At 44.9% G+C, this 13396-nt stretch overlaps 1 protein-coding gene across 2 annotated transcripts in view; it reads left to right on the top strand.

The window, feature by feature from the left end:
• LOC117749468 (cadherin-18) overlaps window positions 1–13396 on the top strand; it is a 52641-nt gene that overhangs the window by 22471 nt on the left and 16774 nt on the right. For both annotated transcript variants that reach the window (XM_034560030.1, XM_034560031.1), the window contains 4 exons: window positions 2934–3101; window positions 4164–4351; window positions 5047–5300; window positions 10896–11032. In XM_034560030.1, the coding sequence (XP_034415921.1) occupies window positions 2934–3101; window positions 4164–4351; window positions 5047–5300; window positions 10896–11032 (747 nt within the window). The remainder of the gene's footprint in view (window positions 1–2933; window positions 3102–4163; window positions 4352–5046; window positions 5301–10895; window positions 11033–13396) is intronic.

Here is a 13396-nt window from a genome sequence, read left to right as displayed (position 1 = left end):
AAACATTTTTTATTAATCTTTAAAATAACGAACCCTCTCTGTGATGTCTTCGGCCTTGTTGCCGTCTGGAGGGAATTTCTCTCCCTTTCAAAAGCGAATGAACTCTTATCCGTTGAGTGTTTATTTTTGTACGCGTTACATTAATAAATCTTTGATTTCTGCTCTCGGTGCCGTCGTCGACCTTGCGACTGTCTGTGGCGTCTGCAGATCGTTGATATTGGACATCCCCGATCCGTATTACTATCGATATGAATTGTTCTCCGGCTTCGGGGAAAAGACTCTGCTGAGCACAGCTTTGTTTCTCTTCAAGTGCACACTTTTAAACCTCTTGTATTAAACTCCATTATTATTCATTTATTTATTTTTCCTGCGACCAGAAGACAGCTACTTCAGAATCTGCAGTCCCACAATGAATACATAAGTCGATGGCCTCATATCTGCAAAGTGATCCAGGAAAAGTGGGGAAAAATATCCCATCTGCACCATTTTTTTATAATGTATTGGATGTCCGTAACAAATATTATTCTGCAAGAAAACAACAATGTGAAATAAAGTATTCTCAATTTGTTGCTCTTCTCGGATGTGCGTTTGACTCGTGGTTCCGGCATCGACCAATCGGGAAGGCCGGCGTGTTAATGAGGCTAATCGCTAAGCTAGAACAGGAGTTACAACATATAACCACCAGTCATTACTTATGCAAGGATATAATTATAACATTGAACAATCGAATGAATAAATGAAAAGTGCAGAGGGAATAATACAAACGCAATGAAGAAGCTACCTGGCAGTCCAAGTAAATGAGTTTTAGCTTTGATATCTCCTGGAACAAAAGCCCCGCAACACACTCGCTGCTCCACTTAACGCTCGCTCTTTTCTCACGAGCAGATCTAAGACCCGTTAAATCGCACCACACGGATATCAGATACGCATAAAACACGCTGAATCACCACGATGGTTTTTGAAGGTAACTCACAAAGAAAGTATAATCGGAATAATAATACGGAATAATCTGACTTTTGGGTCAACTCAAATGCAAAATGCCTGCAGAACGCTGACTCCGGTGCAACAACTGCCGCTCGTATAACTCTTTTTATTTATATTGCCTCTGATAGTTTGACTTTTGCTATTTTTTCTTTCCACTCTATAAAGCTAGTTCTTTCTTTTTGTTCTTGTATTTGCTGCTGATGAGTTTATGTTCACACGTCTGCGGGGCCTCGGCTCAGCGTGACAGATGATGTGTAACCTTAGATCCCCTGGATTTTAATACTGTTGGCCGCCTCGCTCCTTGACCCACTTTTAATGATTGTTCTGCCTCGGGCGAGTGGATTAGCTCCGTCTATAGAGTCCTGAAGAAAGAAAGAGCAAATTGACCTATTGTGTAACGCAGCTATAGCTGATTCTTTGGTCAAATTAGGAAATCATGAAAACTGCATTCACTCCAAAATATATTTTGTTTTTATCTTGTGAAATTCAAGCTGTTAGGGTTTTGGACTGGGAACCGAGCACGGACAGAATATTTGGTATGAACGATACGTTGCTGGGTGAGTCATCTGAGTTGGTTAATGATGCATTTCAAATTTTTAAGAAATATAGACATACTCTGACTCTAACTTTAAAGACCATTATGACAAACGTAGAGAGGTTTAGTTACCTTAAAGGGGAACACCACCTACATCAGGTATAAAGTCTGCTCCTGATACAATGAGTAGGAGACTGATGCTATGGACCCACTGGCTGCTTCTATTGTAATGTTCTCAGTTCTCAAACTGAAATGGTACCGATGTACTCAGAACCTTCCCCCTGGGGGCTCAGTGTCATCCACAAAATATATTTTAAAAACACACACAATTACACATGATTGTAACATGTTGGTCACTGAAACATGTATTTGTCAGCGTTTGGTTGTTATTGTCTCCACCCTCGTGTGTCCCTTCTGGTTTCCCGTAAAAAAACAACAACTTGGTGACGGCCAAAATATACCAAGCTGGCGAAAAAAAACCACAGTCCATAAACCGCGCCGTCCACTTCTTATTCACGGTCTACTGGTTTCACCCCGGCTCCAGTGACGTCGGTGATGCCTCGGCCGCCGTGTGTTATTGGAGGGTTCACGAGTTCACGAGGACACGAGTTCAATGGTGGCCACAGGGTCTCGTCTCTTGGGGGAAAGCGAAGATGTCCAATGAACACTGATGTTACCGGTAGAACATATTAAATCAGGCCCCATGTGGTGATGTGGTTTCAGGAGCTATGGCGGCGAATTAACCCTCCGGCACAAATGTAGACGCACACAAAGAAACTAACAAAGACCGACTGCACACAAAGACACACACACACACACACACACAGACAAATAATGTGTGCAATACATCCTGCTATTATATTCCATGAATCACCTCGTTTTTTTTGGGGCTTATTTTCTGTTGTTGCAATTTACCTGCGCGCGGTTTCTCTGAAGCGGTGCCGCGGCGCAGTCATACATCACCCGGGTTCGCATTGTGAAAGTTCACGGCTGCGCTCGCGCCGTTATTGTTGTAATAAATGTGATCGAGGAGGGGGGTCGCCTTTAGAAAAGTTGCACCGTGCCCCCGATCCCCAAGGTTGCATAGTCATTTTCCAATATAATGAAAAGTGTTGAGGAAAGATTAACCTTGACAATGAAAGACCGGGAGAATCAAAGATGGAAGAAGCACCGTTTCACGGAGTTGGTCTTTAAAGGAAAAGCGCTGATGCGGTGCAGTACGGGTAGTCCATAACTGAAAGAGGATGGTAACATATTGACAATAGTCTCAGTGTTATGTTCCCTCCATCAACAGGGAGCTAAGTTTTCCTTTCCCAGTGTCTCGTTGTTTTCATTCTCAACATACCCAACCCTATATAATGCATCTTACTCAACTACGACCTTTATTCATCAAATGTGTCTTCCGCCCGTCCAGGAATCATCAGGACGGCGTTATCCGACATGGACCGGGAAGCCAGGGAACACTACACCGTCATCATCCAAGCCAAAGACATGGCGGGCCAGGTCGGAGGCCTCTCCGGCTCCACCACCATCAACATCACTCTGACGGACGTCAACGACAACCCGCCCATGTTCCCCCAAAGTGCGTGTGCACCGGTACCTGAAAACCAGCGACAGAGCGCACGCTTTTTACTACTTTTCTTTTAAACTTTTGACTATTTTGCAGAACAGATCAGTTCGGTGAACACTTGCATTGTCTTTGGCCATAGCTTCTATATGAAACAAGGCTAATTCAGCAAAAATAACGTTCCTACAGACCTATATATGCACAGTTTATGCACATTAAATGGACCGCCCCATTAAAGAGTGCTGTGTTACGAGAAGACACGCCATTTGTAAAGTCATCCACACGACATGCAAGACAAACAGATTATTGATGTTTATGCTGCTTCAATGAAAAGAAGAAAAACATAAAGTTCAGTATATGCAGGGACGAACATTCTTTTAATTATAACGTGTTCATGCGTGCAGTGATTAACCGTATATATATATATATATATATATATATATATATATATATCAATCCGGGAGTGTTTAGTGAGCAGATCGTAGATTATTGAAGCTTCCCCTCACAGACCTCTTTAGCATCTCTCACTGTGATGCATCGCACTTCGTTATTTTGTGACTCGGTGGTCTAAATATTGCAGTTAAAATGTTTCCGTAATTAGCCAAAATTGGACCGGCATCCATCAAAACCCTTCTGTTTTTGCAGTCTGAATGTCCTCCATTTTAATAATACAAATAAGTAATGATAAAGTTGAGATATGTGGTCTTTTGGAAGTGTCTCATCAAGCACAATCCCTCCTGGGGGAGCTTGGAGATTTTAATTGTTGGTGCACTTCAGTGAAAACCATTAACATTGTCTGAATTCTCATCTTCCTCCGAGTTTTGCAGCTACGGCACGAACCCTCCGTTTATCATTTGATGTCACGCGAGGCACTGCGGACTATTTTTAATGACGTTCCCTCGGGAACAAATGGGGACAGAATCAAACCGCTTCACTAAGCACCGTTGGAAGAACATTCAGCCGACAGCTTCCGTTTTTTAAATGGTGGTTGTTGTTGTTGTTGTTGTTGTTGTTTCTTCCCCCCCCCCCCCCCCCCACCCCGTTTCTAAATGTGCACGCGTCGATGTTTGTCCACAGAAAACTACCAGCTGTACGTCCCTGAATCCGCTCAAGTGGGGAAAGCGGTGGGGAAGATCAAAGCCAACGATGAGGACCTTGGCATCAATGCAGACATCAAGTACAGCATCATTAACTCGGAGGGGGCCAACATGTTCTCCATATCCACAGAGAGGGACACGAGAGAGGGCATCATCAGCCTCAAAAAGGTAGCAATGCAGAAATGTGACCCCACCGGAAAAATATATGAGGAAATAGCCTTAAAAAAGGGACATATCACACCCTGTTTTACCTGAATATACCTGTATTCACCCTCTTTAAGGCTCCATTTTAACGCCTGTCTCTTTAAGACCCGCCTCTTGAAACGAGCCTGCTCTCACCGGCTGTGCGAGAAAACATATGCTGCACCTTTGCAAAAGGTTATCTTATTTCAGTCTGCGGGGTTGGTGGACACAAAGAGTGAGCTTTCCATGATATGCCCCTTTTAAAAAAAAAAAAAAGGGGCATATCAGTTTTGGATCACACGTGGTGCTGTAAAGCAGCTCCTTCATATCATGTAATTAACCGGCATATGAGGACACTCATGCATTCACAATGCTGCCATATGCAGAGCGTGCTAACAGTTGGTGCTAGTACTGCACCAATGCTCTAAAAGAGTAGAAGAAGATCGTCAGCCGATGCACACTGTTCCAAAAAAATCTAAAACAGATGTGAAGTATTGGGGTTTATTGAGAAGAAAAGGCCTCTGAAGTATTATGCAATTTTGGTAGTTAAGTTTAAATCAAATCATTTAGTTTACTTTCCGTATGCGGTGAAACGAATCGCGCACTGAAATTAGATTTCTTATCAACAAACATGGCATTAAGCTGATATCCCCCCCCCCCCCCCCCCCCTCTCCCGACAGCCTCTAAACTACGAGAGGAAGAAGACCTACACTCTCCACATCGAGGGCACCAACACGCACGTGGATCCTCGTTTTTCCTACCTGGGCTCCTTCAAAGACACCGCTACCCTTAAGATCACTGTGGGCGACGTGGACGAGGCGCCGGTCTTCTCCATCGACCATTACATCATGGACGTGTACGAGAACTCGCCGAGTGGCACGGAGGTGGGCGCGGTCACGGCCCGAGACCCCGACAGCAGGAACAGTCCCGTCAGGTAGGACGCCCTAACTCCTACGTATGCATCCAGAGGCTCTGCGGGCACGCCGTCGTATTAGTCGTGCACCGTTGGATATAATTGAAGATCTGCAGTTTCTTCTCGTTAAGAAATATCAAGGCAAGCCCGATGCAATTCGAGAAAAAATGCCCCAAAAATACTGGTTCCCATGTCTATTTAAATGATATTTTACGTTCGCCATGCGGGTGTGTTGGTGACGAGAGTCAAGACCCCTTCTCGACCCCAAATTGCTCATACTATTGGGAATCGCTCTCACTTATGTATTCATGCGTTCCATCTTTTGATCCGAGTTTATTCTCTGGCACTCGGGTTTACCGTTGAGATATATTCCTGCTGCAAAGCCAGGTGCTCTAGATTCTCCCCTCGAGGTTTAAGTCTTAACTAAGACGATTATATCTGCCTCCGAGAAGTGTTTGTCGAACTAAAACTCCCAATTATGTCACATCTCTGCCCCATATAATAGTTTTGTTGTTGTTGTGGATATATGTATTTGAAGCTGTGATTTGATCCACATACCTATGTGTGTGTTCCCTGTTCCTACACATTCCTTTAACGTTCCACGTACCTGTGTGTGTGTTCCCTGTTCCTACACATTCCTTTAACGTTCCACGTACCTGTGTGTGTGTTCCCTGTTCCTATACATGCCTTTAATGTTCCACGTACCTGTGTCTGTGTTCCCTGTTCCTACACATGCCTTTAACGTTCCACGTACCTGTGTGTGTGTTCCTGTTCCTACACATGCCTTTAACGTTCCACGTACCTGTGTGTGTGTTCCCTGTTCCTACACATTCCTTTAACGTTCCACGTACCTGTGTGTGTGTTCCCTGTTCCTACACATGCCTTTAACGTTCCACGTACCTGTGTGTGTGTTCCCTGTTCCTACACATGCCTTTAACGTTCCACGTACCTGTGTGTGTGTTCCCTGTTCCTACACATGCCTTTAACGTTCCACGTACCTGTGTGTGTGTTCCCTGTTCCTACACATGCCTTTAACGTTCCACGTACCTGTGTGTGTGTTCCCTGTTCCTACACATGCCTTTAACGTTCCACGTACCTATGTGTGTGTTCCCTGTTCCTACACATGCCTTTAACGTTCCACGTACCTGTGTGTGTGTTCCCTGTTCCTATACATGCCTTTAATGTTCCACGTACCTGTGTCTGTGTTCCCTGTTCCTACACATGCCTTTAACGTTCCACGTACCTGTGTGTGTGTTCCCTGTTCCTACACATGCCTTTAACGTTCCACGTACCTGTGTGTGTGTTCCTGTTCCTACACATGCCTTTAACGTTCCACGTACCTGTGTGTGTGTTCCCTGTTCCTACACATTCCTTTAACGTTCCACGTACCTGTGTGTGTGTTCCCTGTTCCTATACATGCCTTTAATGTTCCACGTACCTGTGTCTGTGTTCCCTGTTCCTACACATGCCTTTAACGTTCCACGTACCTGTGTGTGTGTTCCCTGTTCCTATACATGCCTTTAATGTTCCACGTACCTATGTGTGTGTTCCCCGTTCCTACACATTCCTTTAACGTTCCACGTACCTGTGTGTGTGTTCCCTGTTCCTACACATGCCTTTAACGTTCCACGTACCTATGTGTGTGTTCCCTGTTCCTACACATGCCTTTAACGTTCCACGTACCTGTGTGTGTGTTCCCTGTTCCTATACATGCCTTTAATGTTCCACGTACCTGTGTCTGTGTTCCTGTTCCTACACATGCCTTTAACGTTCCACGTACCTGTGTGTGTGTTCCTGTTCCTACACATGCCTTTAACGTTCCACGTACCTGTGTGTGTGTTCCCTGTTCCTACACATGCCTTTAACGTTCCACGTACCTATGTGTGTGTTCCCTGTTCCTACACATGCCTTTAACGTTCCACGTACCTGTGTGTGTGTTCCCTGTTCCTATACATGCCTTTAATGTTCCACGTACCTGTGTCTGTGTTCCTGTTCCTACACATGCCTTTAACGTTCCACGTACCTGTGTGTGTGTTCCTGTTCCTACACATGCCTTTAACGTTCCACGTACCTGTGTGTGTGTTCCCTGTTCCTACACATGCCTTTAACGTTCCACGTACCTGTGTGTGTGTTCCCTGTTCCTATACATTCCTTTAACGTTCCACGTACCTGTGTCTGTGTTCCCTGTTCCTACACATGCCTTTAACGTTCCACGTACCTGTGTGTGTGTTCCCTGTTCCTACACATGCCTTTAACGTTCCACGTACCTGTGTGTGTGTTCCTGTTCCTACACATGCCTTTAACGTTCCACGTACCTGTGTGTGTGTTCCCTGTTCCTACACATTCCTTTAACGTTCCACGTACCTGTGTGTGTGTTCCCTGTTCCTATACATGCCTTTAATGTTCCACGTACCTATGTGTGTGTTCCCCGTTCCTACACATTCCTTTAACGTTCCACGTACCTGTGTGTGTGTTCCCTGTTCCTACACATGCCTTTAACGTTCCACGTACCTATGTGTGTGTTCCCTGTTCCTATACATTCCTTTAACGTTCCACGTACCTGTGTGTGTGTTCCCTGTTCCTACACATGTCTTTAACGTTCCACGTACCTGTGTGTGTGTTCCCTGTTCCTATACATGCCTTTAATGTTCCACGTACCTGTGTGTGTGTTCCCTGTTCCTATACATGCCTTTAATGTTCCACGTACCTGTGTGTGTGTTCCCTGTTCCTATACATTCCTTTAACGTTCCACGTACCTGTGTGTGTTCCCTGCTCCTCCTCCCCCCCCCCCCCACTCCATTAGCATGCGCTCTAAACACATGCTTGTGAGCCGCGTGAACAAGATAGATATCCCCCTCGGGCAGTGGGGCTAATCCGAGCTGTTTTTAGCCGCGCTCAGGTACCTCGGCTTCGTGACATCGCACTCTGCATTCCCTTCACGGCCCCCGGAGTGAGCGATGGAGTGGCTGTACACATGGATCTGCCCGTGAGATCAGGGCTCCGCTGATATATCATTAAGACACAATTATCTGTTGCTGTTATACGTTATGGGATCACGGGACCCGGGGGGTTCTTAGCGCTGTTAAGCACAGTGACTTATGGCCACACTACACCCCCCCCCCTGTTCCTTAATATTAATGTTACATTTTAAATGCGAGGAAAGACACTGGGGGAAAAATATTCGTAAGATTTTGTGAATGATTTGCTCGAAACTAGAAGGCAATCTGCACATGTGGGATACGCCCCCCTCGACTCATTCCTGCAGCACGCCGCTCCCCTTGTTCACCAAGGCAGCGTGTCCACGACGGCCACTTGGAGCATGAATAAAACATGTGTCGGTATCAGAATGCAGGAGGGACGTGGCCCCCTTTGATCACCAGAGGGTCCGCCGGATGCGCGCGCAAAGAAATAAGCATGTCGTTCGTGACATTTCAAATGTCGGCCTGAGATTGACATCTAAATAGCCGAGATGGCTCATTACCCTCTGGTTGACATTATCGTCAGAGCGGTTGTGAAAAAAAAAACATCTTGCCACGTCTTCAGCTTCTATTAACCGATTGTCCATTTTTGTATTTCTTTCATACTGTGGAAACAGCTGTAATATCATACAAGTGATGACATTTGTGCTTTGTGAAAATATGTTCGTTGAAATGCCCAAAAATGCTAAACACACACTATGCTATTTGCAACAGTTGCAGCACTTAAAGTGAATCTATATTCACTTTAAGCGGGCAGAGGACCAACGATCCGGTTGACCAAGAGCAGCTTCTGGGTGGCTTTTAGTTTCCTCTGGTAAACAGCCATGCAGCGCCCTATGTCTCGGGCTTTTATTGTGAAGGATCACCTGGCTCCTGGCTCTGAATAAAGGAAGATTTTTGCTGCGTTGCTGGTTCAAAACATGTATTTCTGTGTCACAAACGTGTAAGGGCATTCACGAGAAAGTCCACCTGGACACGACATAATAATGACCCCCGGCCAAGTGATTGCGTAATTCCTTAAATGATCGGGAGATTTAAAATGTTCCTCTAGCGCCACCGACAGGTGAAAACTCACACACTTCCACATCCAACACTTCCCTGAATGGTAATGACACGAGTTTCATCCTCAGCTTAATTTACAGGTGTCGGCCGAGCATGCTAACTCGCTAACGTGCTAACGCTAAGCTGACAAAGAGATTGAGGCTAAAACACGGAGCAGTTGAACAAAAGTACTTTTTTTTATGTCCGTTGCACTCCGAGGCCACAAAACAAACAAGTCAGTTTTGAATTTCCTGTATTACCCAGAATGCCAGAGTGAGAGGCTATTTACCCGTGGAACGTACATACGGGAAGGTGTACGTCAGTCCTCCTTTGTCCGATGACCTGAGAAAAGAAAAACGATATTACTGGAAAATAATGATGACATAATATAAAGACACGCGCTGGTTTTATTCAGGAATAACAAAATAAATCACCAACTAATCTTAAAGCAGTAATTAAGGTGTATTTCTTCGCCCCTACGAGCCTAAAATACCACGTTTCTCATCATGACTTCGCACCTAAACTCTCTTTTACGGCTGGAAAGCCTTCACGCTCTGATGAGCTTTTAATAAATCATGACAGCATTTCTACCGAGGCTACCGGGTATACACTCATAAGCAAAACCGAGCTAAAAATGAAAATAGTTTATTATTTCTAAATAAATGGCATTAATACTCCCCCCCCCCCCCCACGTATACCATTCCCATCTCTCATGCCAATTGAAAATTGTCTACTTAGCGATATTCCTCAGGAGAACGAGTGAACGTCGGATTAAAGGTGTAAATAGGTCATTAAGAGATAAATTAGGGAATACACAGTCGATGCTCATTTCGTGCTTGAACTCACGAGGGGAGCGGCTGAGCCCATTTCTGCTTTGTATGCCACAGGCTGCTCTGCGTCTGGTTGGATAACAGCGTTGCTCGAAAGCCATTACAACAGTGCAAACACTGCCGGCGGAACATCGCCTTTTGTCATTATTAAATATTGAAGATAATTGCTCTTGACTTATAAATATGTATTTTTTTTTGGGGGGGGGGGGGGGGGGGGGGGGGGGCGACGCTCTTTCAAGATCTAAAGTCCATTTTTAAAAAAGCAGCAGGAGTTATTCTCTCCCTCCGTGTGCTACTAGAGGAATTTGGGGAAAAATCAAAGCAGCGTAAGAACAACACCCTCCCCCTCCCCCCCCACCCCCTCCTAAGGCTTCTGTAGCATTGGTGAACTAAAAGCCAGGACTGAAGAACTCAATTATTATTTGTATTTTGTATTTTGTATTTTTTGTACAAAAGGTCAGTTTACTAGTAATGTGGAAAATAGTAAACAATCTGTGAAAACCGAAAGGGGGCTTTTACAAAGTCTGGAAGAAAAACTAACTGATATCATCAGTTATCTGTGCAGTGGGCCAAAAAAAGAGCTGAAGAAGTCGCATTTTATCATAGTGGACATAATGCAGCTGTGAAGGCACATCTAATCACCAATACAGCAGCGTGTGAATCAATATGAAGCGCCAATGAAACAGATAAACCTTTTTTCTCTTTGAAGAATGCACCTGGAGTGGCTACTAACCCCCCCCCCCCCCCCCCTTCCTATTTCCTAATAGGTACTTCCTGGACAGCAAAGAGGAAGGAGTGAGGCTCTTCAGGATCGATGAGAGCAGCGGCCTCATACGGACGACGCAGCCTCTGGACCGAGAAGACGTGTCGTGGCACAACATCACGGTGATGGCCTCGGAGGTTGGTAGGTACCCCGCTCGCCTTCCACAAGCACAATGTTTACAGGGGGGGGGGGCTTTTTCCTAAATGTCCTGCTTCTTCTCACTTCCTGTCCAACGATCAGATTCAGATGTCTTGATTTTTTTTTAAATTTTGCATAGTTTATGAAAGTCTTCCTTCACCTCGTGGCATATGCATATTTAAAAAGCCGGGATGTACAGTGTGTTTGACGCCGTAAACACATGACGTAGTATTATTGTCCATTGGCATATCAGTCGCCCGAGAGAGGCAGTTAAAATAGATTGCTTTGGTTTTCCACACTCATCTCGTTTGGCCCCGAGCTAATCGGAGACGTAGTAAATCGTTTTTTTACAATTGCGTTTCAGGCCGAGCTTTGTGCCCGCGACAGCATGATTTAAAGAATAGAAATTCAACATTAATGATAGGTGCTAAAAAAGTTCCACCCTGGGATGTGTGTTTCTTTTCCACCTTTCCCTTCCACAAGATAACAAGACGTCCCGGGGGGGTGAGAGGGGGGATCATAGAGTCGGAGAGCCGCCCGGGGTTCAGAATCACAGCGTGTAAAATTGGAGTCGAAATCAATATCAACAAAAAAGGGAAAAAGGGAATTGGCTTTATGAGTCCAGTTACTCACAGCGGGCGGACCGGCAGCACCGCTTGCATATTCCCGTCACTCGCTACGGCTCACATTCACATCCTCAGGACGCGGTGCACGTTAACGGGGTCAGGACGCGGTGCACGTTAACGGGGTCAGGACGCGGTGCACGTTAACGGGGTCAGGACGCGGTGCACGTTAACGGGGTCAGGACGTGCACGTTAACAGGGTCAGGACGTGCACGTTAACGGAGTCAGGACGTGCACGTTAACGGAGTCAGGACGAAGCACGTTAACGGAGTCAGGACGGAGTCAGGACGGAGTCGCGCTCCACTGCAGGACGAGTTCACCGGACGCGTACTGAGCATCTCCTCCTCCATCCCTATTGTAGATAAAATATATATATTGTGCTTGTGGCACCAACGGATCAAAAGACAGCGAGCTCCAGGTCTCATTATATATATATATATATATATATATATATATATATATATATATATATATATATATATATATATATTATCCCACGTGCTTCAGTTACCACCAACTCTCTGGTGTTTGTGATTGGACTGTTTTCACAATGAGGCTCATTTAAAGACCATTTTGGAGCGTTGAGGATGCATTTCTCCCGTTGAGAAGGACACAAGTTTAGTTTTGTTGTGTCTCATTGGTGTCTGGAAAAGCCTCTGGATCATTTAGGGCCTCGCCCCCTCCGTCATTCCACCAATTACACAAATACAAGGAGGGCCATTAGCGTCCGTGAACCTTAAAAAGTGCAATAAGTGCCGTTACCTGCAGCGATGCGGCTAACCGGTTCAGTGTCATGACTTTGTCTTCAGATCGTTCCTCTAACTCTAATAACTAGTCTGCTAAATGGTATCTAAGGGTCTCAGTGAAGAGGCTTCAGCCCTGTCCACATATGTGCTTATATTCTGCGTGTAGACTTCTTTGATAGAGATAGACTATCTTTGGCACATAACCTTTATAAATTGCATTCATGCATTTAAAAAATATCCCTCTTCATATGGAAAAGTAAATACATTTTTCTTCGCCAAAGAAAAAATATTTGTTCTTAATCATTAACACCGGAGTTCAATTGTACATATATGAGAATTCTGATCAAAGCGTCCATCTTTTCTCAATAAGCTGCACGATGTTTTAATAGCTTTGTGAACAGCGATATCACACTCGGTATATAAACCCACTAACAGATGAGTTAATAGCAAAAGTAACAATTAAAGTATGGAGAAAAAACAATGACGAAGCAGTTAATTTGCATATTGATTAGACTGTATACAAATTACATTAGTGTATTTTTTTCTCATAATTAACTACAAAATCAAATTAGTCCCAATTGTTTCAATGTCCCTCCCTACATTGAAAATGAATTTAATCAAAGGCAGGCCGGGCTTAAATTGAAGAATGGTTATCAGGTGACTCGGGTAATTTGTTATCACAATTAGGCGAATCTCTCGCCGGCCGGCCGGCGGACGTCGCTGCATGCCGATGGCTCCTTATCGCCTCTCCTCGGTATTCAAGGGTACGGTCGCAATACATTCACGCGGCGAGGACGCGGAGTCGTGCGGTTTGCTGCAAAGAAAGAAGGAAAAAAAACAAAAAAAACTCCTGCGGTGTTGTGACCTTCTGACGGAGACGTGAGCGAGTGAATCGGAGCGTGAAGGTGTAGCCGGTCCTCCGGTGAGACCTTCTTCAGACGCTGACCACACGCATGGGAAATGTTATGCACGAGAAGAAGCAGACAAAACTAAATCCG

The sequence above is a fragment of the Cyclopterus lumpus genome, chromosome 20 (assembly GCF_009769545.1).
Source record: "Cyclopterus lumpus isolate fCycLum1 chromosome 20, fCycLum1.pri, whole genome shotgun sequence".
NCBI classification, from domain to species: Eukaryota; Metazoa; Chordata; class Actinopteri; order Perciformes; family Cyclopteridae; genus Cyclopterus; species Cyclopterus lumpus.
The sequence above is the reverse complement of the archived record's forward strand: the minus strand, read 5'-3'. Positions and strand labels throughout refer to the sequence as shown.